Below are 26,885 nucleotides of genomic sequence, written 5' to 3'. Positions count from 1 at the left end.
GATGTAAACAACATTTTAGGAATGCTCCTTACATCTTCAATGTGTGCCAGACATTCTTTGATACAGTTGCTTTGGACCCATATGTCAAAAGATAAGCTAGCTCGATACAGTTCACAGGACCCATATGCCAAAAGATAAGCTAGCTCGTTTTTATCAACATATAAATCCATATGTGACAGATGTAAATCGAATGTGGCTTCTTTGACACATATGTTCTGGTCCTGTCCTCTTTTGGAAAAATATTGGAAAGATTTTTAACATTATTTCAAATGTATTGAAGATTGATTTACAACCTCATCCTATCACTGCAATTTTTAGATTACCAAGGATAGAGTCTGGCCATCTATCTGCCTCTGCTAACCGTATGATTGCCTTTGTTACCTTAATGGCCAAACGATCCATTTTGCTTAAATGGAAGGATCCATTACCCCCTACTACTTTTCAATGGTTCTCTCAAACTATATCATGTTTAAACTTGGAAAAAATTAGGAGTGGTACTGTTGATCCTTCACTTAAATTTGAGGAAGTTTGGAGTCCATTTATTCAATATTTTCACATGATATAGATCCCCTTGTAATAACCTTTCAACTTAGAGGAATGGAGTTGATGACATAATATTGCTCTGTTTCTACTCAGAAATTTTAGTCCAGTTTTTTTTTCTGTTTGTTTTTTTTTGAATTTTCTTTTCATTAGCTTAGTTTGGTTTGATATACTGTTTATAAATTTTCTTATTGTTTTGGGGATTTTTTTTCTTTCTTTTATATTTTATAATAAATCTTTTTCTTTCCTTTCTTTTATATTATATTCATTCACTAAGAGATGGTTGGATCTACAGATTTTTTTATATACTTTATTGTTTTTTATGATTATCCATGCCATGATTGTTCTTCCGATCTCTTTGTATTACATGTACAAACATTGATGTTATATATTAATCTGTATTAATTTGAAAACTAATAAAAAGATTGAAAAAGAAAAAGGAATGTTCCTGATAGTGCATTAATGGAGCAAGGTGTTTTATCAGTAATGAATAGCTTTTAAATTATGCTGCTTCATGCAACACTGAGAGACAAATGTAACCGTTTCCTCTTTAGAAAACTACTTTTTCCACCTCATTAAATCATACACCAGTCTCCAAACACCACAAGTTGTGGCAATCCATTCCCAGGCCTCCAGCAAAACTATATGACTGTGGTATGTAAACCTCATCCTTCCATTCAGACAATTAGCCTTTTGACTTTCTTTCACTGAGGGAAAGCACCTGCCTTTTGTTCAGCACTTCCTGATCACAAAAGAATTAAGATCTAGGATCGCCAGCATGAAATTGTCTCCAACCTACTGCCTGGAAGTTGTACCAGACCTGACATCACCTTGGTCCAGTTCTCTAAGGGATCTCATTAAACATGTAAGACGGATTGCTGTTCTCATCTCGCCAACCAGGAATTTTCTAATTGTACAGTAGTAGCATCATCACAAGGGAACTTGACCACCACTCAAAGGGGGCATAATAGTCCAAAGAGTAGAGAGGCATTTATTGTTAGCCCACTTCTAAAATGAGATGTAAAATGTAAGGGTTTCCTCAAAAAGAGATTATGAATGGATTACCCCTCCACAGCTGGTCCCTGAGGATAACAGAATCACCATCAGAAGGCAGAAGAATAGGCTGTCTTGGCAAATCTGTCTTACTGCCAACACTGGGCAGCTGGCGATAGGATCTTTAAGAAACTATGTGTAAGTAAGTGTATAAAACAAACCTCAAGTTACCATCAGAAGGATATAAAGGGGTGGGTCATCTTGTAGAACATCAGAACATAAGAACAGAACATAAGGGCCTGTACAAAGGCCTTAGCAGTAGGCCATTCAGGCCCTTAGTCCTGCCCCACAATTCAATAAGGTCACGGCTGGTCTTGTTTTTCAGTCCCACTTTCCTCCACTAACCCCATTTTCCTTTCTTCCCTTAATATCTAAAAACATATCACTCTCTGTGTCTTGAGTAATCTCAGTGATTGACCGTCCACGGCCCTGTTGGATAGTGAATTCCAAAGGATCACCAACCCCCTGGATAAAGCAGTTTCTCCTAATAACTGTCCTGAATTGTTGACCCCTTATTTTGAGACTGTTACCCCTAGTTCAAGACATCTCAGCCAAATATCAACTCTGTATTACCCTGTCAAGCTCTATATTTTGTACTTTTCAGTAAATTCATCTCTCATTCTTCTAAACATAAAAGAGTTTAAACCCTATCTGTTTAATCTTTTCTCATGCAACAAACCTGCCATCCCAGGAAACTGGTCTTGTTTTCAATTTTCCCAGCAGTCGACCAACACACCATGTGCCTTCCTAATTGTTTGCTGAACCAGCATGTTATCTTCCAGTGATTCATGTACAAGTACACTAATACCATTCAATCTCAATCTGATGGTATTTAAAATTTAATTTTGGAGAAAGAACTGAAAGTCAAAAAATGTCTTCAAGTAAAGAAATTGCAATGTAAGAGTGAGCAAAAGATATGTTCCAAGCTTTTTTTTAAGGAGTGCTGGAGAGATATGAAAAAATCCTCCCCTGAAATAAAAGCAATATTTTCATCTTGGGTGGAATGGTTCATAAAATAAAACATGTTTAGAGGTAACTTCAGTAATAGAGTTGGGTTGATGTAGAAATACCATTGGTAGTTAGATAGGCTAATATGTTCATCAGTGTTGTGAGAAGAAGGAGGTCTCAGGGCGATGTTATCAAGCAATAACAGAAGCCAAAAATTCACATGTGATAACCTGTGGTAAACATGACGATGCTGGAGGTACTCCCTATGCCTTAATAGTAAAATTTGAGGAACACTTAGTTTTGTACAGCAGGCCGCAATACCATTTGTCTCTTTAAGAGCCAGATATAAATACCTGTTTTGTTTTGAGTGCAAAAAGGGACACTGCACATTTCTAAGACATCACATACATTAGCAACTGAAGATGCTTTATGCTGTACAAAGGCCTTAGGATATCAGTGTGACAACCATTTCAGTTAAAAGTTGTGCCTTTAAATTCATTCATTTCTGCGGTGTGACCATGCCTTGCAGGTTAGTTATTTGAAAGGACATGTGAAATGTATGGTTAGAGCAGCAGTTAAAAAGCTTGAGGAAACAAACTATAGAAAATCCATTTTGAGCTGCTAGCATGGAAAGCCATGGTGGATTCTCAATGTGGAAGATTTCACCAGTGCACAGCTTTATGAGTTCAAAACTACACAGAAACTACTATTATTACAAGTGTCCCCCATGTTACAGGGGGCTTGGGTTCCTAGTAAATGGTCCACATTGTGTTTTTCAAGCATGAGTTGAAAAAAATAATTTTGTGTTGATTTATTTACCTTTTTTTCATTTCAATTCTGTGAAAGCAAATTTTATTCCTCATCTTAAAGTGTTGGGCAGTGATTTGCAAATCTATAAGGATGAATTTCTGTAACCCGAATGGCCATAATGTGGGGTTTGACTGTATAATGTAAAAATGTAAAATTTTTTACCCTGGATTGGAGGGTTTTAGCTATGGGGAGAGATTGGATTGGCTGAGTTTGTTTTCCCTGGAGCGAAGGAGGCTGAAGGGTGACTTGATAGAGGTGTATAAAATTATAAGAGGCATAGATATGATAGATGGTTAGAATCTTTTTCCCATGGTAGGGGTATCAAAAACAAGAGGGCGTAAGTTTAAAATGAAAGGGAGGAAAATGTTTCAGGGGATCAGAGGGGAATGTTTTTCACACAGGATATTGTTGTTACCTGGAATGCACTGCTAGTGGAAGTGGTGAAGGCAGATACAATCACAACATTTAAGAAGCACCTTGACAGGCACTTGAATAACCAGCACAAAACAAACTGCTGGAGGAACTCAGCGAGTCAAGCAGCATCTGTGGGGGCAAAGGGATAGTCAACGTTTCAGGTCAAGACCCTGCTTCAGGACTTGAATAGTCACTTAATTTGACTCCAAATGTAGTTATAAAAATAGCAATTTCCTTGAAAGCATTTACTTAAGAATCTAAACACAGAGGCAAATGTGTTCATTCTTGCCTGCACTGGATTGTTACAGATGTTAATCTGCTCAAAGGTGCTGTTGATATGTAGGTTACATTTCCCAGGTTGAGTAAACATGGCAATGTTGTGCAAAGCCTTGAACTATATTTGGCCTGGGATTCTTTGTCATCCTGGCTGACTTTATGTCTCGATCTAAGCATGTAAATAAAACTAGTGGTCCAAATCAATATAAGTGAGTATAGGAATTCCTGAGGGTCATCAAGCATGCCTGGGCCACCTTGTTCATAAGTCAAATCAGGCATTCTACGCAGAGCTCTATAATGGCAAGAGATTATTAGGGTGACAAAGAAAACAATTCAAGGATATTCTCAAAGCATAACATCCCCACCAATTTGTGGGAATCCCCGGCCCAAGATCACTCAAAATGGAGAAGCAGTATTTAAGATGGTGTTGATAACTTAGTGCCCCTTCATTGGGAGCACATGGATGCCTAACGTAAACATAGAAAGAATGCTCCTTCTCTCAAATTACCTACCTGCCCTTCCTGGAGCAGAATCTGCAGGTCCCACATTGGCCCCACTAGCCACTTCAGGACTCACAGAACTGAAGTGGAAGCAAGTCATCTTTGATCCTGAGGAATTGCCTAAGGAGTAAAAGAATAATGGGTAAAAGGGGTGTATGTCTAATAGTTATACAATCAGAAAAGGCAGGCTGTATGGGAACTGGTAAAGTATAATGTAAATATTGCTCTTTCATATTGAATTGGATTAAGTAAAAATTATCTGATAGCTTTTGACTTAATAAAAACTCAGCAGACTTTAAGTAGTATTTGGTTTACTGACCTGAAAAGCAATCCATCCACGCAGCTCAAGGCAAAAATTCTTAATTATAATATCTAACCTTATTTTTATTTGCTTTATGATTTATAATGATGTGCTTTGTATTTACTTCTATGTGTACTATATGGTAATACTATCAGGCTAATACTAACACGGTGAGCTCACTGGAGTCTTTATTTTAATTGTATGAACAAATACCTCAAGACACCATCAATAATGCAGAATTACGTTGTGTTGTAATGAAAAATTCATCAATCAGAGTCACTCAGTTGGAACCAGTGATGACCTAGGTCTTACCAGCTAGTCAGTCAAAACCTGTATTGGTCCTTTCATTTCACTGCTTAGATATTTGAATCATTAACCCAACATCCAGAATACTGCTAACAGTAAGGGAAACAGATGGGTAGATTACCATAGCTTCTGAAGCTTTGAATTGGAATTAGATCATCTCCAGGGCTACCATGCTTGTACATTGTTAAAATACATGAAGTAGTTCAGATACATTTCCATCTGCATGGGAGAATGATGAATTAATCAAAAGAACAGTGATTCTAAGGTATTTGAATACACAGCATTCCAATGCAGTATTTGTTTGACTCATTTTAATAGCAATAACACAAAAAGACATACAGGTATCAGGCGAGAACATCCATGGCCCTTTGATCTCAGAGCAAATCCTCTGATGTGCCTATTAGGAAGCTTTACTTACATTGACAAATGAAACAGTGTTGGGGGAGGTTCCATTATTACAATGTTCATGGGCAGCAGTGTCTCTGTAGATTCATTTCTGGCAATGGAGGATGGGTACTTGAAAGTACACCAGCCGTTCAAACACTATAGCCTTTTGTTAGAGAGGTGGTTATCAAATTCTGGAAGTTTGAATTTTCAGAGAGCTTGATTCCCATGGATAGCTTGTTCACTAGTCAGTATGCTTTCTCTCACCAACTGATTCACCAATGAGACATCTATCGAATAGAACACAGAGCCTTGGTCATCCCTTTACCAGTCTCACACCTTCTGGGAGGGGATTAAAGGATCATCTCCCTATGGCTTTGTAGATGCAGACAAGTTAGTAGAGATTATGAATTAATGCTGTGAGCTTCCTAACATCTGTTCATTTACCCAAGATTCTGTTTTCAAAAACTACCTTTGTTCCTGAACCCATTCCTGGGCACACATCACAAACAGAGCAACCATGAAGACAAACAGAGAACATACCTTCTCTTTTGCCCATGTACTGACCCTCCTAATTCCTCTCATTGCACACCTGCATCACGATACTTGCTAATAGCACTCTGGTCATCAGTATGAGGAGTGGAGGAAAGCACATCATTAAAAGAAAGATTCTTCCGGAAGAATTCTATGTAAAGGGAAAATATATCAGTAAAACTCTATGTACTTTCAAATACAGTTACCCAAATAGCAAATGATAGAAAAAGATCTCGGAACACTTATTTCAGAGACAAACTAAACTGTGTTTCTTTAATATACTGAAATCTACCATAGAGTATTTACTTCCTATGAATGTGGCATTATTTCTAACAATCTGTTGATGGTACACTTAATTTTTAATAAAATAATGTAATCTCCATTTCTCAATACAAAATATTAAGGTTAGGAAGCTTCTTTAACTTATGGACAAAATACTCAAACTATAACACATTTTCTCTGCACCATGGAGATCTGTTGGGTTGCCAGTGTTTTCTGTGGATGGTGGAGGAGGATTTTAGTGCAGTAACTGAGCGTGACTATCAGTATCTTGTTACCATGCTAATTTATTTCTTCAGTTTGTTTTTTATGTTATTTATTCTGTGAATTTAATTATAAATGTCACATTTTTCTACATGTAAAGGACAGTCTAATCTTTCCAAAATCATTACATTATTTTAAAAGTACTGAATAAAATATAATAATAATTATAACTACTGAGCTGTCAGTTTGTACATATGACAATGAGTGCTATTGTTTAAGATCTTTATCTTGTTGAACTTTGCTTTTACAATCATTAAAATATTTTGTTGATGGTTGGCAAGGAATTGAAGAAATCCTTTAAAGTAGAAGTTGGGGTAATACTATGAATAATATAAGAATAAAGGGTAGTACAAAAACTGCCAACTCCGAGCTACATATGCAGTTTAGGATGACAACAAATTAACCCAGGGAAAGATAAAAGGATATAGAAGAGTATTCTGTTTCAGTTTAAAGTTGAGCAACATTGGTTTGACCAGCAGTAGAATTACTTGATTGCTACATGATTTGTTCTAATGAGATATACTGCTGATTTACATCTTCATTACTGCTGCATTTATCAAAAGATGGTAAAGTTTCTAGTATAAGGCATTTTAACCTTTTGGACAAAGGTTATAGGGAAACAGTAAATGCTAAACTGCAGCCGTTGCATTTTTGTTTAGTAAAGCTACAATAATTGTCCCAACTGATGGAACATTCACATGCAAAAGTATTTCGTTCTGGTTTGAATCAGGGTACAATTCTATGTAAACTTATTCAATTATATTCTAAGTTCTGTAATAATTTAAATGAAATACAGTTTAACCATTTGATTGCTGACAACTTAACTCTACTAATGCATTTGTTTTGGATTACAAACACTATAGAGTCATAGAGTACTACAGCACAGAAACAGGCCCTTCGGCCCATCTAGTCCATACCGACCTGATCTTCTGCCAAGTCCCATCTACCTGCACCCAGAACATATCCCTCCAAACCCCTCCCATCCATGTATCTATCCAAACTTCTCCCAAACGTTACAATTGAACCCACATCCACCACTTCCACTGGCAACTCGTTCTACACTTGCACCACCCTCTGAGTGAAAAAGTTTCCCCTCAGATTCCCCTTATATATTTCACCTTTCACCCTAAACGTATGTCCTCTAGTTCTAGTCTCACCCAATCTTAGGGGAAAAAGCATGCATGCATTCACCCTATCTATACCCCTCATAATTTTGTACACCTCTATAAGATCTCCCCTCATTCTCCTGCACTCCAGGGAATAAAGTCCTAACCTATTCAACCTTTCCCTATAACTCAGGTCCTCAAGTCCTGGCAACATCCTTGTAAATTTTCTCTGCACTCTTTCAAGCTTATTGAGATCTTTCCTGTAGGTAGGTGACCAGAACTGCATACAATGCTCTAAGTTTGGCCTTACCAACGTCTTGCACGACTTCAACATAACATCCCAAATCCTATACTCATTGCCCTGATTTATGAAGGCCAATATGCCAAAGGTCTCTTTACGACCCTATTTACCTGTGACGCCACATTTTAGAATTGCATTTTAAAATTGCAAGCATAATGCTTCTGTTTTTCTTGCAGCTCCATATTCTGTGCTACAGAGAAATTCCTTTAGTTCCAAGTGGTTTCATTTTTCCAATTCCCAAATTGCTACAAATCTATTTCAGTAATCTATGAAAACACTTGAATTGCTTGCATTTCCTATCTTTGTCACTGGACTTGATGCTGTCATGTAATTTTGTTACAGATCTATAATAGAACCTCCCTGTAGAAAGCAAGGGCAGGTGCTATAACTATTGATCCAGTATTAAATCCCCACAATTTTTAACTGAGATGCTGTTATTGTGACATTTGATGCACTGGGCATCACTTTCTCCCTTGCACTCTACTGTGACTTTCCAGAGTATAATTATAACTAAATTGATATTCATATATCAAAAATAAAAGTTAGAAAATTGGGAAAAAAATGTAGGGAGTGGATGCAAATGAATACCACACTGGAATGGATTGTAATTTAGACAGGTTAATATAACATCACCAATTATTGAAGTTCTTTGGTATCACTCATTCTGCGGTTTTATCTTAGGAGCTTAATTAGTTACAGCCTGAAATATGGCTATTTTGTGTCTATTAAAATTTAAAAAATACGTTTGCTTTTAATTCTGTAGTGTGTGCATTAGTTAACAGAGATCTATGTTGGTCATTTTATGGTTATTAACCATAGACATAGAAATAATGACTTAGTGCACAGGAGAGAGAATTTAAAAAAAATCTATTACCATAAACAACCAGAAACTATTTCAGTTCTTCCAAAGGCACTTCAATGGGGACAGAAGAATTTGCATTTTCTATTCATATATATCAACTGCTCCATTAAAGCCACAGCTAAAATAATCCCTGTTGGCAAGTGGTACAAACAGACAAATCCAAGAAAATGTAACCACCTTTTAATCTCCTAAATAGAACATTTTTGCTTTGAAGTGTTTTAACTTTTTTAAAAACTGTTGCCTGATTGCATTTGTAACAAAATAAGAAATTTTGAAGTATCACACAAAGCACTGGAGGAACTGGACAGTTGATATTTTGGGTCAAGACCCTTCATCTTGAGTCCAGTTCCTGTGAGCTCTGTCCATTTCCCTCTGTAGATGCTGCCTGACCAGCTGAGTTCCTCCAGCTCTTTGTGTGTTGCTCCAGATTTCCAGCATCTGCAGTCTCTTTTGTGCCTAAATTTTGAAATATGATGTTTAAAATGTAATAGATACACATTGGACGCTTGACTGAAAGTGTGCAACAAGAATGTGTCCTGCTGTAAAGCAGAATCATATTAATGCAGTAATCTGAAAACAGGTGTAGCTGAATGTTGTTATTAAGTGCCTGTCATACTCCAGGACTTACTGATTAGGTTCCAATTCTGAATATCTGTTGTCAAAGTCTAGAATTCAAATAGCTCACCTAGCAAGGGAGTAATTCAGATTTATAAGATAATCAAATTGAGTGATAACCACCAAGAAGTTGTTCCCAATGGACAAAATAAAATTATAAATAGATTGCTGAGCCATGCACTGAATTTTCTTTTGAATGTTTAATAAAGCTGCTCTTTTTCAATACCATCATTGTAAAGATTTCTCTTCATCTTCAATGTATTTAGTCTGACTGAATTTTAAACACAGCAAAATAAAATAATTCAATTTCTGACAAGAGATTTTCGGGTAAAGAAAACATTGCCTAACAAAATAATATGAACATTTCAGCACTAAAGTACATTCTTGGCTATAATGCTGAGCTTTTATTTGAAAATGGATGCCACAAGACTGTGATGGAAGAATATTGAATGTGAAGAACTTAGCACAGATTTATTTTTTATTCATTTGTTAACAGGACATGGACATTGCTGGGAAGCCACCATTTACCAAACATTCCTAATTGTTCCTGAAATAAGAGGGCAATTAGAAGTCATTTGCACTTCTATATTGGCCAGATCTAGTAAGGATGGCAGATATCCCTCTCTGAGGAACATTAATGAACCAGGTGGATTTTTATCACATGGCTGCATGGATACCATTTTTGACATTAGCTTTTCATTCCAGGTTTACTTACTTTTTTTTAAATTGACCAACTCTTCTCCCTGAAACAATAATTCAGTTCTCTGGATGCCAGTTCAGTTAACCTAACTACTGTGCTTTCATACCCATTTACTGTTGTCTTATCTGGTATGAGGAAACTGTACAAAGAAAGATTTGAAAATTGGGCTCTTTCCATGGAAGAGGGGATATCATAAGCTGATACATATATATAGACAATGAAGTGATGTGATAACGTAAATAGAAATGTGCTGCTATCCATCTCCAGCTCAGTGGTTAAGTTGAACAGCCCATTGTTGCAGTAAGCAAAAGTAGCTGGGCAGAAAATCTATTATCTCCTGATACCACTGTCAGGCAGTGAGTTGCATTTTGTCATCCAAAGGGTTGGAGGTGGGGCAGATCTACTGGAAAAACCTCATTACAATCTATTTGTTCAGCAAACACTTTATCTAATATCCCCACAAACCATTGTAAACAGACCTCATAACTAAACCTAGAGCAAAGTTTACCCATAAAAGTAGGATAATGTCTTCAGCAAAATACATTGAGTGAAACTAGCATTGTTTCTTAAAATAAAATAACTTGTGTAAAATCAGTCCCAGTCATATATAGCTATCCTGGGATAATTGGCAGAGAAATTACTCAATTATTTACATTGTGGCTAGGAATGATAGTGGTACTATATGCAACTAATTATTATGGTCAGTGTTTATTTTGCTGATAGATGCTCCAAATGAGCAAAGTTCAATGTTGGGAATACAAATTTGTATTTTTTTAATATAAGTAGAGGTACTATTTTCATGGTGATTTTTTTGTTATTCTGAAGTATATAATTGATTTTAAATTAATTTAGGATGCTATGAAGTGAAAAGTGAAACATAAATCCAAATTCATTTTTTCTCTTTATTTTAAGAAAATCAAATTGAAGGAACAGGTTTGTCTAACAATGAATGCAAATATGACACAACTAAGTTATCACTGAACTAAATTACACCTCCGGGTTCTTCAGCAGACATAATTTAATTGGTTTGTTAATTTTTCTCCAACACAATGTCAAGCATGGTAGCTTTGGGCATTCAATCACTCAGCAAAAATATTCTTATAATTGTTGATTGGCATTTGGCAAACTTCTTTTTTTACAAATATTGTTTTCATCTCAATGAATCGTGTTATTAGAAGGAAAATGAAAGAATACCCTGGCAGCAAGTTTAAAAAAAATGGAAATCAAAAAACTACAGATGCTGGAAATCTGAAATAAAAACAGAGACTGGAAACACTCAGCACGTCAGGCAGCATCTGTGGAAAGAGAAAATGAGTTTTGTTTCAGGCCAAAGATAATTTGTCAGAACTGATGAATAGTTCGCCTGGAAGTTCAATTGCATAAAACTTTGTTTTCAGCTTCAAAGTGGGAGGTTTGCAAGGCAGTAAAATACTAACCTACACCCTCTACCCTGTGTCAATCTACGCACCCTCTTCAACATGCCCGATCTGTAAGAGACACCCAACCTTGTGCCACCCCACCCCAAACCAGTAACCCCCTCTCCTCACCCGCAGAAACCTCATTCAACATTCTCAAGGTGACTTACAATTTCCCCACTCCTTCTCTAACTCCCAGCTCCCAAACAACACATAGCTATCAACTTCCTAGCGACTGATTGCACACTTCCATTTGGATACACACATTTCCACAATTTCCTCTACTCTTTCCTGACCTTCAACTGAGCTCCTCCTCCCACACACCAATCCCCAAACCCTAGCAACCAACTGCTGGCTGGACTTTTCATTGCACCAACTTGCCTCTGCCCCCTCTCCACAGCACTAACTGCTGGACTCCGGGTCATTGTCCTCCCTCATCTCCACTAGAATTTCTCAAGTTATACTGTATTCTTAGACAATTGTGTACTAGAAAGCGGATGATTTGAAAAAAAAACTTTAAAAGGAAAATAAAGAGAAACATATGAAAGTAAATGGGGGAAAATCAGATTGATTAGAGGGATGAACATTTTATTTGTTATTTTCAGTTTCATCTACATAGCCATAATCATGTCATATTCACAGAGTCATATAACATGGAAACTGGCTCTTTGGCTGACTAATATTCTGAATCACTTCATGATGTAAGATCAGTGTTTGTTTTAGTCTCAGTCTATGAGCTGAAAACTTAATAAGCCAATGAAGATAATGTTTAGGTACTACCTAGCAGGCCATCAACATTCTCAATTTTTCTAACCCATTGGAAAAGAAAATCATCCATGGTGTATAATGTGATGGTTAATTCAATTCCATCTAAATTTTATCAGCCAAAGTTACGCCAGAGGGCCATGAATTTTTCTTGATCCACCTAACAGTTAATTTCATTGCATCTAAATCCTGGAACTCCCAACCCAACAGAATTGCCGAGTACCTTCACCAGAAGGAATGCAGCAGTTCAAGAAAACTGCTCACCACTTCCTTCTCAAGGGCATTTAGGAATAGACACTAAATGCAGGCCTTGCCAACAATAGCCACATCCTGAAAAAAATTAATTTAAAATAAAAGTAAGTCATGCTCATCTCAAAGCAGTGACATGCACATAGATTGCAAGGAAAGTTGTGCAGGTGAATAATGTTATCTGCTTTTCACCCATCAAAGTGTTTTTCTATAAATAATGCTATTCAAGGTCTAAAATCACCAGTTAAACTCAGTGCCTAACTAATCCTGATGTCAGCTAATTAGAGGCTGTGCTTTTCTTGGTTGGAGGGTAAATCTATAAAAGGACTGATATGAGCACAGTAAGGATAATATGTTACCAAGTTTCAAAAGGAATCCTTGCTTTCACCTCAGTGTACAGAAACTTCTGAGGTTTTAGACAAAATCACAATTGTGCCTCAAAGAGCCCAGATGACACTCTGCTTCAAAGCCACATCATTGTTTCTGGGAAAGGCTTCCACTGTAGCTTGAACAGTTACAGTTAATATTCTCGAACATTAACCTTTAAACATTTCCAGATTGTCTACTGCAGCACACATGACTATTATCACAACTCTCACTGCTTTGTATACTGCATACAAACCCCTGAGAAAGTGATATGTAAATCACTTCATGAAAGCGATAGTAACAACAATGATAGATTTTTAACTGAATTCCTCAGTGCTTTTGCTGAATGCTAACACTGAAAGTTTAAATATTTTTCCCAGTTTCTGTTGAGGACCACTGTAATTCTATTGATAACTTCCACACTCTGATAGTATTAAATACCAAGTTTTAAATATGAATTAAACTCGTCAGTCTTGTAAATCTTTTCCATCATTAAGGCCCACGTTATTGGGATCTGCCATAAGGTGAGTTGCTGTTGACCTGATGGCTCCATTTTCTGTCCTCTGAACCTTTAATCTAGCCTTAGAAGATCACAAATTGCAGACTTCTTGGCTCACAACTACAGTTTCATTTTCCAGAACTATTTGAAAAAAGTGATGGAGAGGGAATTGGGTCGAAAGTCATTCGCTATAGGTTAGATCTTTGTTCCTTCTTTACCTACTTATTTTGAAAGCAGCGAAAGATCCATAAGGAAAATAAAAACACGTGCAATGCCAGTGGGCATTAACAAGGCAATGACTTTATCAGCCAAGTATTCAGCTCTATTGAATAATACTTTTGACAGACTGATGCTTGAATGTCACTGAATTCCCAGGGTCTCGACCTGAAACGTCGACTGTTTATTTCCCTCCATAGATGCTGCCTGATCTGCTGAGTTCCTCCAGCGTTTTGTGTGCGGTGTAAAGGAGTTTACTTTTCTTTAAATATGCGCACAAAGTTTAAATATTCATTCTTTTTACTTTATGTCACCCAGCAGATTATTGGCATCCACTTTTCCCCATGAGAAATGGATTTGGATCCTGTAATGTTTCAACCCTCTACTGAAGCAGTGGAGTCATCTTTGTGCAGAAATTCTTTGGCAGCTGTAAAGGATCAAGTGTCAAGGGGGCAGGCAGTAAGATGTTGTGGCAGAGGAGAGGCGAATGTGATTGCTTGTCAAGGGGTAGTGTGGTTTAGGTTTAAGGTTGTGGTACAGTTGTGTGCAACTCAGGGTGGTGCAGTGGTGGGGGCAGTGGTGGCAGATTGCTGGGTGGAAGTAACCTTGATATATGAGTATGGGGGTTGTTGCCTCTGTGGCTGCAGGGTCGCCTCATTAAATGGTGGGTGTGATGGTAAAGCTGTTGGGAAGATGAGAGTGGTTTAAGTGCAGGATCAATAGTTTGGGGTGTCATTAATTGGGGGGTGCAGAGTACCATCGGTGCATGAGTATATTCAGTGATTGAGGGTGATTAGGGGGGGGGAAATGTCAGGGTAGCAGATCAGTGGATGGAAATTGGGTGGGGCAAGGATCGGGGGGACTCTGGAGGGAGTTGAGGGGCCCCAAAGGAGAGCCAAGTGAGTAATTACCTGAATAAAAATCCTAATGTCAGCCTGGGATCTGCTTCAAGAGGGTCCAAGCATTTTGAAAGCCTACTTCTGCAGATGTAGCTAGCAGATGACACAAGCATGCATTGAATAAACAACAAGATGCTGGAGGAATTCAGCAGGCCAGGCAAGTGGAGAAAAGCAGACAGTCAACGTTTCGGGTCAGGACCCTTCCTCAGAACTGAAGATAGGAAAAGGGGAAGCCCAATATATAGGGGAAAAAACAGGGCAATGATAGGTGGACAAAAGAGGGGAGACGGGGTGGGCACAAGGTGGTGATAGGCAGATGCGGAGGAGGAGGGGAGAGCAGATCCACTGGGGAATGGGTCAAAGGTATGGAGGCAGGTTCCCCAGGGAGGTAGGAAAAAAAAAGATGAGGAGAAAAAAAGAGATAGGCTAGGAAAGGGAAGAAAAGTATAGAAAAGGCATGGTGTGGGGGGTGTTTGGTTTATTTGGGAGAATTCGATGTTCATGACATTAGACTATAAGGTCCCAAGACGGAAAATGAGGTGCTATTCCTCCAGTTTGCATTTGGACTTCTCCTGGCAGTAGAGGAGGCCAAGGACTGACATATCAGTGATGGGATGGGAGGGGGAGTTGAAGTGACTGGCAATGGGGAGATGCAGATCGCCTATTCTGCGTTTGGTCTCGCCAATGTAGAGGAGACCACACTTGGAGCACCGAATGCAGTAGAGGAGTAAGGGAGGTGCAGGTAAATTTCTGTCTCACATGAAAGGACTGTTTGGATCCCTGGACGGAGGTGATGGAGGTGGTGTAGGGGCAGGTGTTACACCTATGGTGGGGGTAGTGGAAAGTCCTGGGGTGGGAGCGGGATGGGTGGGGGGGGAGGAGGAGTGAACTAGGGAGTCACAGAGAGAGTGGTCCCTGTGAAAGGCAGAACGGGGTGAGGAGTGGAAGATATGCTTGGTGGTGGGTCATTTGTGTGTTTGAAAATGACAGAAGTGATGTCCATTGCATGTTATTAAACATTTTGCACAACCAGATCTCTGTGCATTAGTGTATCCAATGCAGGAGGGACCTGGAATGAAAATCCATATTTCACACTATTTGCATGAAGACCCAGATTTTCGCTGATGTTTCATGTTCCCTGAAACTGGGTTGAGAAACATGCAAAAATATGGTATGATGTGGTCCAATTTATATGCTCCTGTAGCAAGAAAAGTAATGATATTGATATTTTTTTGTTTTCTTTTATGATTTTTTTCTTTCCCTTCCGCCATGATTCCACTGCTTTTTTATAGCATTGCAAAGTTTGGAGTTCCCCACATGGGAAATTCCAGCTATAAAGCATCAAGACATAGTGGTGAGGCATCCCAAAAATATATATCTTAAACGCGTACTTTGGTGATTTATTCTCTCCTTTTAATGCACGGATCAAGAAGTGAATAAGATAATCTGTAGCCCAGAAGAACTGTTTTTAATTTGAAAGCAAGCTCATTTATTTCTACAGAGATTTTACGATGGCAAGGAAGAACGTTTTGTTAATTATTTGTGTGTTATGTAACATTTTAAATTATTAATGTTCTAAGTGTTTTTTTAAATACTCTTTCATGATTTTTTCTTTTTTCTTTAATCTTTTAATAGTTATTGAATGCTTCCAAATTAATGTAATTCAAAGCATTGAAAAAAGCTTGATAGGTTTGACAGATGGCAAAACTGAGGCATGGCTTTGCCGGCTGTCAAAGGTTTTCAGCCGTTTTGTGGGCAGAGTTTCCGACCCAACCAGGTCACACCTTGTTACTAAGCAAGGTCTTTCTATTAAAGATTCAGACTTAATTCCAGCCTAACCAGGGAAATGCACAACAAACATGCATATGGCAAAGTCTAAATCCATATTATTGTGAAATGGACTCCATCAGGAAATGTCTTGAGAAGTGATGATGTATGACTGACCTAATACCGATGCCGAAGGCTGTTGAGTGTGACAGATTTTGTAACTATGGAACAACAACAGAGAATGCACAGAATACTCAGCAGGTCAGGCATCATCTCTGAGAAGAGAAACAAAGTTAACTTTTCAGATCGATGACCTTTCATCATAATGGGAAATGTTAGAAATCAAACAAGTTTTAAGTATCAAAATAAAACTTGTGGTAGTCAGAACTCAGCTGTTTTATGCCATGTCAGTATATTAGTGATAATGTCTACGTGGGTTATCATTTTCCAAAGTTCTATAAATTCAGAATTGTTTCTGTGGATTGGAGGGGAGCAAATGTGACCCCATTATTTAAGGTGAAAAGGAGAGAAAATAAGAAGCTATTGACCTAATGTCAATGGCAGTGAAAACGCCCAAATCTCTAATTAAGAATGTAATATTGAAAAGAATAATAGGATTGAACTGAGCCAATATGGATTTATTATAGGAAAATCATGTTTGACTAATCCACTGGAATCCTTTGAAGATGTGACTACTAGAATATATAGAGGAGAATTCATGTTTGGAGTTTTGGAAGGCATTTGATGATGTCCTGATCAACAAACCTAAAGCACATGGGCGTGGGGGTTATACAGTATACTGACATGGATTGAGAATTAGCTATTGTTCAGAAAGCAAAGAGTCAGTTTGGCAAGCTGTTATTTGTAGGATAGCTGAGGGATCAGTGTTTGAGTCCCAGCTTTTCACAGTCTATAACAATGATTTGGTAAAACTGACCAGATGTCATATTTACAGGTTTGCTGATGATACTAAATGAGTTGGGACTGTAAGTATGGAGGAAGATGTAAAGAGGCTTCAAGGGGCTTTAGACAAGCTGAATGAGTGGGTGAGAGTGTGACAGCTAGAATATAACATGGAAAAATGTGAGGGTTATTCATTTTTGGTGCATGTAACAGAAAAACAGAGTATTTGTTAAATACTGAGAGGTTGAGTAATATTGATGTTTAAAGGGACTTGGGTGTACTTTTACACAAGTCACTGAAGTTGCTAGAGGCCAACATGCAAGTGCATACAGAGATGAAGAAGACAAATGGTACGTTAACCTTTATTACTAGAGGATTTAGTACACAACTGAAGAAGTCTTATTGCAATTATGTAGGGCTTTAGTAAGACTGCAGTTGCAGTATTATGTACAGTTTTGGTCTCCTTGCCTGCCATAGAGAGAGAGTGCAGCAAAGATTCACTAGACTGGTTCCAGGAATAAGATAAGATAAGATATCTTTATTAGTCACATGTACATCGAAACACAGTGTGAAATGCATCTTTTTGCATAGAGTGTTCTGGGGGCAGCCCACATGTGTTGCCACGCTTCCAGTGCCAACATATCATGCCCACAATGGCAGGCTTGTTTTATGAGAGATTGAGTAGACTGTATTCTCTAGGATTTAGAAGAATGAAAGAACTTCTCATCGAAACATGCAAAATTCTTAAAGCACTTAAGAGGCTAACTGCAGGGAAGCTATTTCTCCTGGTTGAAATGTTGAGGATCAGGAGGCACAGTTTCAAAAGAAGGTTAGGCTATTTCAGACTGAGATGAGGAGAAATTTCTTCACTCCAAGCATGGTAAATCTTTGGAATAATTTAACCTGCAGGCCTGTGAGACTCAGTAATTGTATTCACTTGAAACACATATCAATAGATTTCTGGACATTTTAGGGAATTAAGGGTTTTGGAGATTAGCCATGATGTTGATGAGTGGTGGTGCCGGGTCGAAGGTTTGGATGCCTACTCTTATTCTTATCTCTTGTGTTGTTATGCGCCAAATGTGCAATGTGTTTGAACTCTGCTTGTGAAATTCAGTTCTGATGAAGTCATTGGAACCAAATTTCCAAAGTGTACTTCTATGCCAACACCAAATTGCACATTTAAGCCTAGGAATTTCTTTCCTATTTTTTACTATTTCCTTCTGACATAGAAGGAGACCCTTTAGTCCATAAATTCCATGCCATCTCTCAGAAAAATACTATCAATCCCTTTCCCGATTAATTTCCTTGTAATAAATTCTACCAACACCCCTCCCCCCCCAATTGTCTCACAGCTCTTAAAGGGAAATGTGCACAATGCAAGAACCCTCCTGCACTTAGGGTAATTTACAGAAGCCAAAAAATGTACCAACCCATGTGTCTTTAAGATGTGGAAGGAAGTGGGAGCATCTGGAGAAATGCACATGATCACAGGGCGAACGTGCAATCACCATATAGGTAGCACCAGAGGTCAGGATTGAACCTGGGTCACTGGAGCTGTGAAGTAGCCACTAACTACTGCACCACTATGCTGCTATTACAACAGACTTCTGCATCATTCCAGCGCTAATTTCAAAAGTCCCATAAAGACCACAGTCTTCAGTTATGAAGATTAAAAATCGGGGCTGTCAATTGGTTTCCCTGTGTAATGTTGTATCAGTCTCAGCATGCACTATTGTATGGATCTATTACAAGGTCTTGCAGCTGCCGACACTTCGTCATGCACTTAGCCATTGGAGAGTACTGCTGCTTCAAGAATACATACTGCAATGATGAGAGAAGGGAGGGAGAGTGCTCCCACCTTGCACCTTATTGTCTACCTGCAGTGCACTTCCCTGTAGCTATGACACTTTAGTCTGTATTCTGTTATTGTTTTTACCCTGTACTACCTCAATGCACTGTGGAATGAATTGATCTGTATGAACGGTATGCAAGACAAGTTTTTCACTGTACATCAATACAACTGACAATACTAAACCAATACCAATACCAATGCTTCTGTGGGACCTGGCAGGCTGGTGGAGAACATTACTCACAGGAAGCATGTTCTTTGTGGAAGGGGTCCACAGAAATCAGTCAATGTTACAGCCAGGCAGCTCTGGTAGGAGATTGCTTGGCAGGTGCCTGTAAAGAATAATAAGACATGCATGTAATTTATGAATGCCTGTACTTTGGGAAAGCCTGCATTGCCTTGAGTTACTGACCAACTGTGCTTTTTGTCAGTAAAAGTTATCTTGGAACTGCCCATAATGTAGGGATACTTAAGGAATAGCCTGTTATCTTGTACAGGCACAGCGAAATTATGTAGCTCTTTCATTTATTCTGTGCTTTCTGTGGGCCTCTCTCCTGGTACAACATTAAGTGGATCCTTCATATAAATTCTGACACCCCTGCAAATTGCCGCTGGCTGTTAAGTGTTATATTGCATGTGTGAATTATTGATGATTTCCTCACTGCTTTGAAATATGGATCCTTCAAATGGTGAAAATGGATTCATTGAATTAAAAGTGTGGGCACTGTTTCAAATAAAATGCCCTTTACCATGAAAATAAAACTGATGGCTTTCATGTCGTTAAACTCAAAAGGTGAGAGCATACAAATTCTACATCTGTAGATCAGGCCAGCTAAAGCAAAACCTTATAATTAGATATATTTTTAATTGCAATAAAAATGGAAAATGCTGGAAAAACTCAGCAGGTTAGGTCAGATTTCTAGCATCTGCAGTTTTTTTTATTTTTATGTTTGTGATTGGAATGATCAATAGCAGCATTAACAAATTTTGATTCTGTAACATATGCTGCCTACAATCCTTTCCAGAAACAGAAAATTTATTCCACAACTAAAAATGCATAATTGAGCAACTGAAAATAACTGTTTGTCCTTCTTCCATCTACTTCGCCTACAGATAGTAGGAGTATAGTTCAGTTCTTTCAGATAAACAGCATGATACCAGACTTTCCTACTCCTACATAATATTAAAACCTGAGTACCTACAGCACCACATCACTTTGTTCACCCTCTTGAGGTGATGTAGGATTAAAATGTCGAAGGTTCTGCCAGTCCTTAATTTTGCTCTGTTGAACTTTTCTGTAGATATTGACAACATCTCTTAAATGATGAACATTTGAAAAATGTCCTCCACAATTTGGTTTTTGAAAGCAAATATGGCTATTTAAAGGAGCATTAATTGAACAGAGACAAATCAGGTAGAAGGGGCTGGAATTCTGGTAGCTGATATCATCATACCAATCCTCTCTTCAAATACTGCATGAATCAATAATGCCAGTCCCCATTTACAGCACAATTTTGAACAAAAATAAGCAGGGACAGTTTCTCCATATTCTCTGCCAGATGAAGCTCTGGACCTAAGAATTTCAGATTTTTTATCTTCAATATTTAATTGCTATTCATCGGCTTTAGCTTAATATTAACATACTGTACTTGCCTCTGAGTTAGAAGATTGTAAATTCAAGCCCTCCCGTTAAGTCTCAGGTACATAATTTAGTCTGGCATTTTCAGTGCAGTACTGGAAGTGCACTTCACCATGATAACCAAACCAGTGCCTGTTTATCAATAAAGTTCAAAAGGCAATGATAAGGTAGATTTGTTATTTGCTATGGATCCACAATGTTTTGCTTGAAAAGTGCTTTCTGATTTCACCCCGGAATGGACCAGCTCTAATTTTAATTAATAAATCAGTAATAATGCATTTGAGTGATGTTACTGCAACAAAGGGTTCATTTCATTGAGTATTCAAAAGTAATTATCTGTACTTAACTGATAATTGTTCTGACCAAAATCAAGTTGGCATAATAAATAGATGGAATAAATCTTTCTGGAAGGGATGGTTATGAAATATTTCTTGACAAAATACCCATAAAGTACTGCTGATGGAGAATTAAAATGTCATTGTACTATTATGGAAATTCTGTTGGCAAATATTTAACTGCCAACTGAGTGGCAAAGATATGAAATTGCTGGCTGAATATCCTCCAATTTCCTGTTTAATCAATACAAGGAAAGCCAGCTATTGCCTTCCATTGAAATCAGGGATGGGCAATTAATGCCCCAAAATGCGCTGGCCATATTTAAGGTCAAATAATAATATTGAGAAGGCAGCCTCTCTCTATTTTATCTGTTGTTTGGAAAGGACTTCAATTAAAATTAATACATAAACAGAAAATACTGAAAATGTTCAGCAGGTCAGTCAACATCTGCAGAGGGAAAGAAAGTTAATAATTGATCTAGTTATATGTCATTTCTCATTAATGGAATTTAAGGAAATATTGAGCCTTCAAGAAAAGGCCAAGGCACAAGTCGGTCATACAGTGTATGGCAAGATGATGTGTTAATAAGATGAAAGATTCAGCCTGAAGCATAGCAATGGGAGATAGAAGCATGGAGAATCCAGCTCAGGAATATGGCACAAGGAACGCAGTTACACAACAGATCTCAAAGATGTGCTGGTTGTTATGTTAAGTGGCTACTCTAAATTACTCCCAGTATAGATGGCTGGTGGAAGAATCAGGCAGGTGTTAATGGCGTGTGAGAGAGAATAGGTCACTGGGAAATAAGTGGGGGAGTGGAACTGCTCTGAGAGCTGGCATAGACTCATTGAGCCAAGTGGCTTCCTTCTACATCATAAGGAAATATGGAATTGTGTTAACTGTGTTTCCTACTCCACATATGCCACCAGACCTGGTGAGTATTTCTGACAGTTTCTGTTTTCATTTACCACAGTCATTGTATTTAATTTTTTAATTGAAATTGTATTTTTATGAGTTTCACTCATTCAATTCTTTTGAAACTCTGCTTTTTCTCTTTTGCATCAGTAGGCATTGAAGGCATTTGTTCGTCAATCATCAGAAGTTATGCTTAAAGCAGAATGAGATTGACAGAAGATTGATTTTCTAGGTCCAACTTACAACCAAGGAGCATACTTGTAGATCATGACTGTTTAGCTCACACATACTAATTTCAATTTTTCATACACTGGAGATCAGAGGTTACTTTTATGTGGCAATATTTAATCAGTGGGCATGGAAGCATATTACTCTGATTCACAGTCAGGAAGTTAATATATGGCTATTATAAAAGCCACACTATTACATGCTGTAACTTTAAGATGATTGAAACCCATAAGATTCCGAAGTAGGGAGTTTACCCATTACTATATTAGACAACTGGTGACAAAATATTTTTGAAATTACTAACATATTTCTTTTTTTTACTGATTTCCATTTTCACTTTTATTTCTTCCTCACTTGGATCTACATTCTTCTACAGAATGCTTGTCAACTGTAGTCCTGTTGATCTTCCTTCAATGGGCTAAGTCACTCATAGAATGAGAGAGCCAACCCACACTTCTTCCCAGAACTGTGGGTGAGGTCTGAGTATTGGGGTGGAGGAATTAGAGGTTAAAATCCCTGGCTTTTCTAAGTATGATAAACTAAGAACAATTTCCAATGTAACAGTGGAGTAGAATATTTATCAAATCACTTGTCCATCTTATGTGGTATTGTAATGCCTAGTGACTTCTTCAGGTAAGGTTGACTGAACCAGAGTGTGCAGGCACATTTAAGTCCCAATGTTTAGGACATGCACCCTAGTCTCATTTTAAATTTGTGTTACAAATTACCTGGATATTTGTAAGAAAGTTGTGATTGCACTTACCTGATGGTTGTGATGCCATTGTGGCCACCTCTGTCAAGAATCATAACATTTCAGGAAGAGAAGACTACGTAAGCACTTCTAACAATTATCCATAGTGGAGAAAGTTGACAGGAAGTGTAACCAGACATAAGATTTCATATTAACAAAAGATGTACAATCTTGAGCGTCAATGCTGTGACCATCTGAAGAAGCTGACTTGAGTAGTTCTGAGTCTGTTTGTAAAATTTAATGTCTACTGAAATTGTTTAAAATAAAGATGCAATGGACTCATTTTCTAGTTTTAAAATACCGCTGAAGGAGTTTAATAACTGTCCAGTTAGGGACTCTGATAACCTTTGCAAAAAAACATCCTTGATTTAGGCTGAGTGAAAATAGGAATTGTAAGGAACTTGGAACTTCTACCTTCAGCAGGCTAACAGCACATTAAACATAACAGTTATATCATGAGTAATGGACTCGGGAGGTATGAAGGGAAAATCTAATATTTAAAAGCTCACCAGTTATTGAAAAGTTTGCAGACTCAGAGCTGAAACACTAATTTAGTTTCTCTTCTCATAAATGCTGCCTGGCCTGCCAAGTGTTTCCAGCATTTTCTGTTTTTATTTCAGGTATCCAGCATCTGCAGGTTTTCTTTGATTTTGGTTGACTTCACAACCAAGTTATCTGATGCTGATGTAAAACTTTCACACCTGCAGCTTTTGGGAATTTCCAAACTTTTCAAACGGAACAAAAAATTTAAAATAAATCTGAATCTTCATCTGTACAAGAAATAAATATAGGTATCAGTTTAAAAAGTCTCAGAATGCTCCAGGATTATTACAGCTTGAGCCCTCATGTGACTGGCTGCTGGCTATGTACTGTAAACCTTCAGATGATTAAAGGAGTGAGGCATTAAGCATGGCCTTTGTCAGCTGATAGCTGTTTCAGCTCTGCAAATGCTTTGATGAGTTCTTGAATCTGCTTAAATATGAAAAGCATGAAACTGTTGTAAAAGAAGGAATAGTTTTAAACTCAGGTAGCATAATTGCAACCATTGAGCCTGAGGGGGCTGTTCTGCTTTATAGTGTTGCAATCTTGATGAAGTCTGTAATACATGAGCAAAGAAAAATTAAGTCTTGATCAAGTGTATTGGAGTAAGTTTCAGCGATAAATTTTAGGATCCAAAACAAGGGTGTTATGTTGTGATCATCTTTACCTGCAGGAATGAGCCATGAGCCAAAGTCATCTGCCCTGAGTATGATCTCAGCAACACAGAGGACCACAGCAACTGTTAATCCCTTAACTCCTTCCTCACTGAATGGACCAGTTGTCACAAATGGGAGTCAGACAGCTCATGGGACACCAAACACCCGAGGAGATCAAACAGCTAGCTTTGCTGCAGCCCTTCGAAAACTGGCCAGACAAGCAGAGGAACCAAGAGGTATAGTTAGCAGTAAGTAGTCATCTATCAAACTTTACACATTTAAATTCAAAGGTCCTAGCATGTATTGTAGGGAGATCTAGATGCCCTGCAATTACTACATTGCTTAATTCTTTGTGTGTTGCTCAAGCAGGAAAGGTTGTTTAATTTTGTTTAATATTCTTCAAATGAAACAAGTAAGAAAGTTACACGGTTAGAATGAAATGTAACAGAATCGTCAAGAACTTGTTTGCAGCTGTTGAGAAATGGACTTAGTACGGCTAAAGAGGTTAATTTGTTAATGGTACTAAAGTAACTTTAATGCAGGACATCAACCTGAATTTATATAACGCCTTTAAGGGAAAATACATACTCAGGTACTTTGCATTTGGGAATGTAGAGAAATGCATTTAGAGAAATACTTAGGGGTGAGTCACAAAGTTTGGAACATGAGAGCTATAGAGAATGTGGAGAAGATTGTAAACAGAAGAATGGAGCATTCAGAAAGCACTATAGGGCTTTAGGAATAAGTAGAGTTAGATTTAGACAAGGCCGGGAGTTTGGAAAGGGTTGCAGTGGAAACTGGATAAATATGGGGCAGAAATTGGAAAATTTGGAGAGTGGAAGATGGGAGAGTACCGAGGTATTCAGTAAACATAGTGACTTTGGAGAAGCAAAGGCTCTTTAGGAGTTTAATATGAGAGCAGCTGAGATGGAGCTGAAACACTTTATATGAATCATCTGAACTGGAAATAAGAATTTGGTCAAGGAATGACCTCTAAGTGATGTGAAGCTGGATTTGCAGGAGGTTCAGAGGAACAAGAAGTGAATGTGGGATGAATGAGCCTGCTGAGTGTTTGAAAAATGCCACAGTGTTCTGTGGTCTGAGTTGGGCTCAAGAAAGTAGAAAGTTTATAAAGAAATGGAGGAGAAAAAGAAGGTTGAGGCAGTCAAGGGGATAACTTGAACTATGAAATTAGATCTGTACAAGGTCCTTATACTTAGCCTGAGAGATGAGCACAGCAGTTCATGAGAAGAAAGTGGTTTGAGCCAGAGAAAATGAGCAATGAATGTTCCTGGAATGATTACAGTAGTTGGTGTAATTAATATTTAGCTAAGAATTAAAAACATGCCTAAATGGAAAAATCTGATGGGATCAGAAATGACATCTATGGTCTTTCTTGTCATTAAAAAATAAGGTTGTAATATGTAACCAAAATGCTGGATTTCCTAGAACATTTATGTAACATTTCACAGCATTTCCATGGAAAATTTAACTCCCTTAAAATATTAAATACACTGGGTAGAATCTGTGCTTGGGCATTTCAAAGCCCCTAGTGCCTGCCCAACTATTGGTTTATGCCAATTAATGTTCACCCACATGAGACAAAGTTTAATTGGACAAATAAGTTATAGAATAGTACAGTGGAGATAAACATCATTCAGCCCCTTATGATAGCAATGTTTACGAGCCATTTAGACAGGTACCTGAACAGGCAGGGAATGGAAGGATATGAACCATGTGCAGGCAGGTGGGATTAATTTTGATTGGCATCACGGTCGACACAGGCACTGTGGGCTGAAGGGCCTTTTCCTGTGCTGTACTCTGCTGCTCTGTGTTCTATGTTAAGTCTGTCCCAGGTCTTTTGAAGAGAAATCAAGTTAGTCCCACTCCCCATACCTTTCTATATAAACTTTCTCCTTCAAGTCACTGTCCAGTTCAAAATATTTGGCAATGCTTTTTTGTTGTTACTTGTCTCTTTCACAGCTGATTTACGTCAGTAATTTATGCTGAAAACCCCACTAAACTAGTCCTTAAAAAAACCATGACCACTCAGAGGGGATTAATAAAGGGTTAAAAGGATTAATGACTGCAACATAATCAACATAAATATTTTTGAAAGAATCAGCAGCAAATCAACAGAAATTAGACAATAACATCCCACTATTAGTGCCAGACATTAAATATATATTGATCACAAACATATTTTTTCACAAGTACTGCAGAGCTGGAAACCTGAAGTCAATAAAGAAAATGCCAGAAATATCCAGCAACTCAGACAACAAGGGTGAAGGGAAAAATAGTGTTAGCAGGAAGGAGCTAAGGGATAGTGTTTAATAGGGTGGAATACAGGAGAGGTTAGGTGACAAAGGAGTGAAAGTAAAAGGTGATAAGCGTCTACTAGAGGTATGAAAGCAGAATAATTATCTGAAATTACCAAAGGAATGTGGAAGGAAGACTGGGAATCAGGAATACATAAACCGGAAGTTTTATTTATCAAAAATTACTGAGATCATTGTGGAGTCTGGAATATTGAAAATGATGTGCTGTTCCTTAAGCTGACATTGAACTGAGTATAGGAGGCTGGTCAGAATGGGACTGGGAGTGAAAGAGAGAATTAAAGTGGCAGTTGACTAGAAACTCGGGCTCATACATACAGACTGAATAAGAGTGTTCTGCAAAGTGGTCACCCAATCTCT

General features: G+C 37.9%; 1 protein-coding gene across 4 annotated transcripts in view; it reads left to right on the top strand.

The window, feature by feature from the left end:
* LOC127570639 (genetic suppressor element 1-like) overlaps window positions 1-26,885 on the top strand; it is a 208,979-nt gene that overhangs the window by 82,352 nt on the left and 99,742 nt on the right. For 3 of the 4 annotated variants that reach the window (XM_052016382.1, XM_052016384.1, XM_052016383.1), the window contains one exon: window positions 24,207-24,437. The exons of the other annotated variant lie outside the window; for it this stretch is intronic. In XM_052016382.1, the coding sequence (XP_051872342.1) occupies window positions 24,207-24,437 (231 nt within the window). The remainder of the gene's footprint in view (window positions 1-24,206; window positions 24,438-26,885) is intronic. 4 annotated transcript variants of the gene reach the window in all.

This window comes from Pristis pectinata, chromosome 5, assembly GCF_009764475.1.
Source record: "Pristis pectinata isolate sPriPec2 chromosome 5, sPriPec2.1.pri, whole genome shotgun sequence".
Taxonomy (NCBI): domain Eukaryota; kingdom Metazoa; phylum Chordata; class Chondrichthyes; order Rhinopristiformes; family Pristidae; genus Pristis; species Pristis pectinata.
Note: the sequence above shows the minus strand (reverse complement) of the source record. Positions and strands in the feature narration are given on the sequence as shown.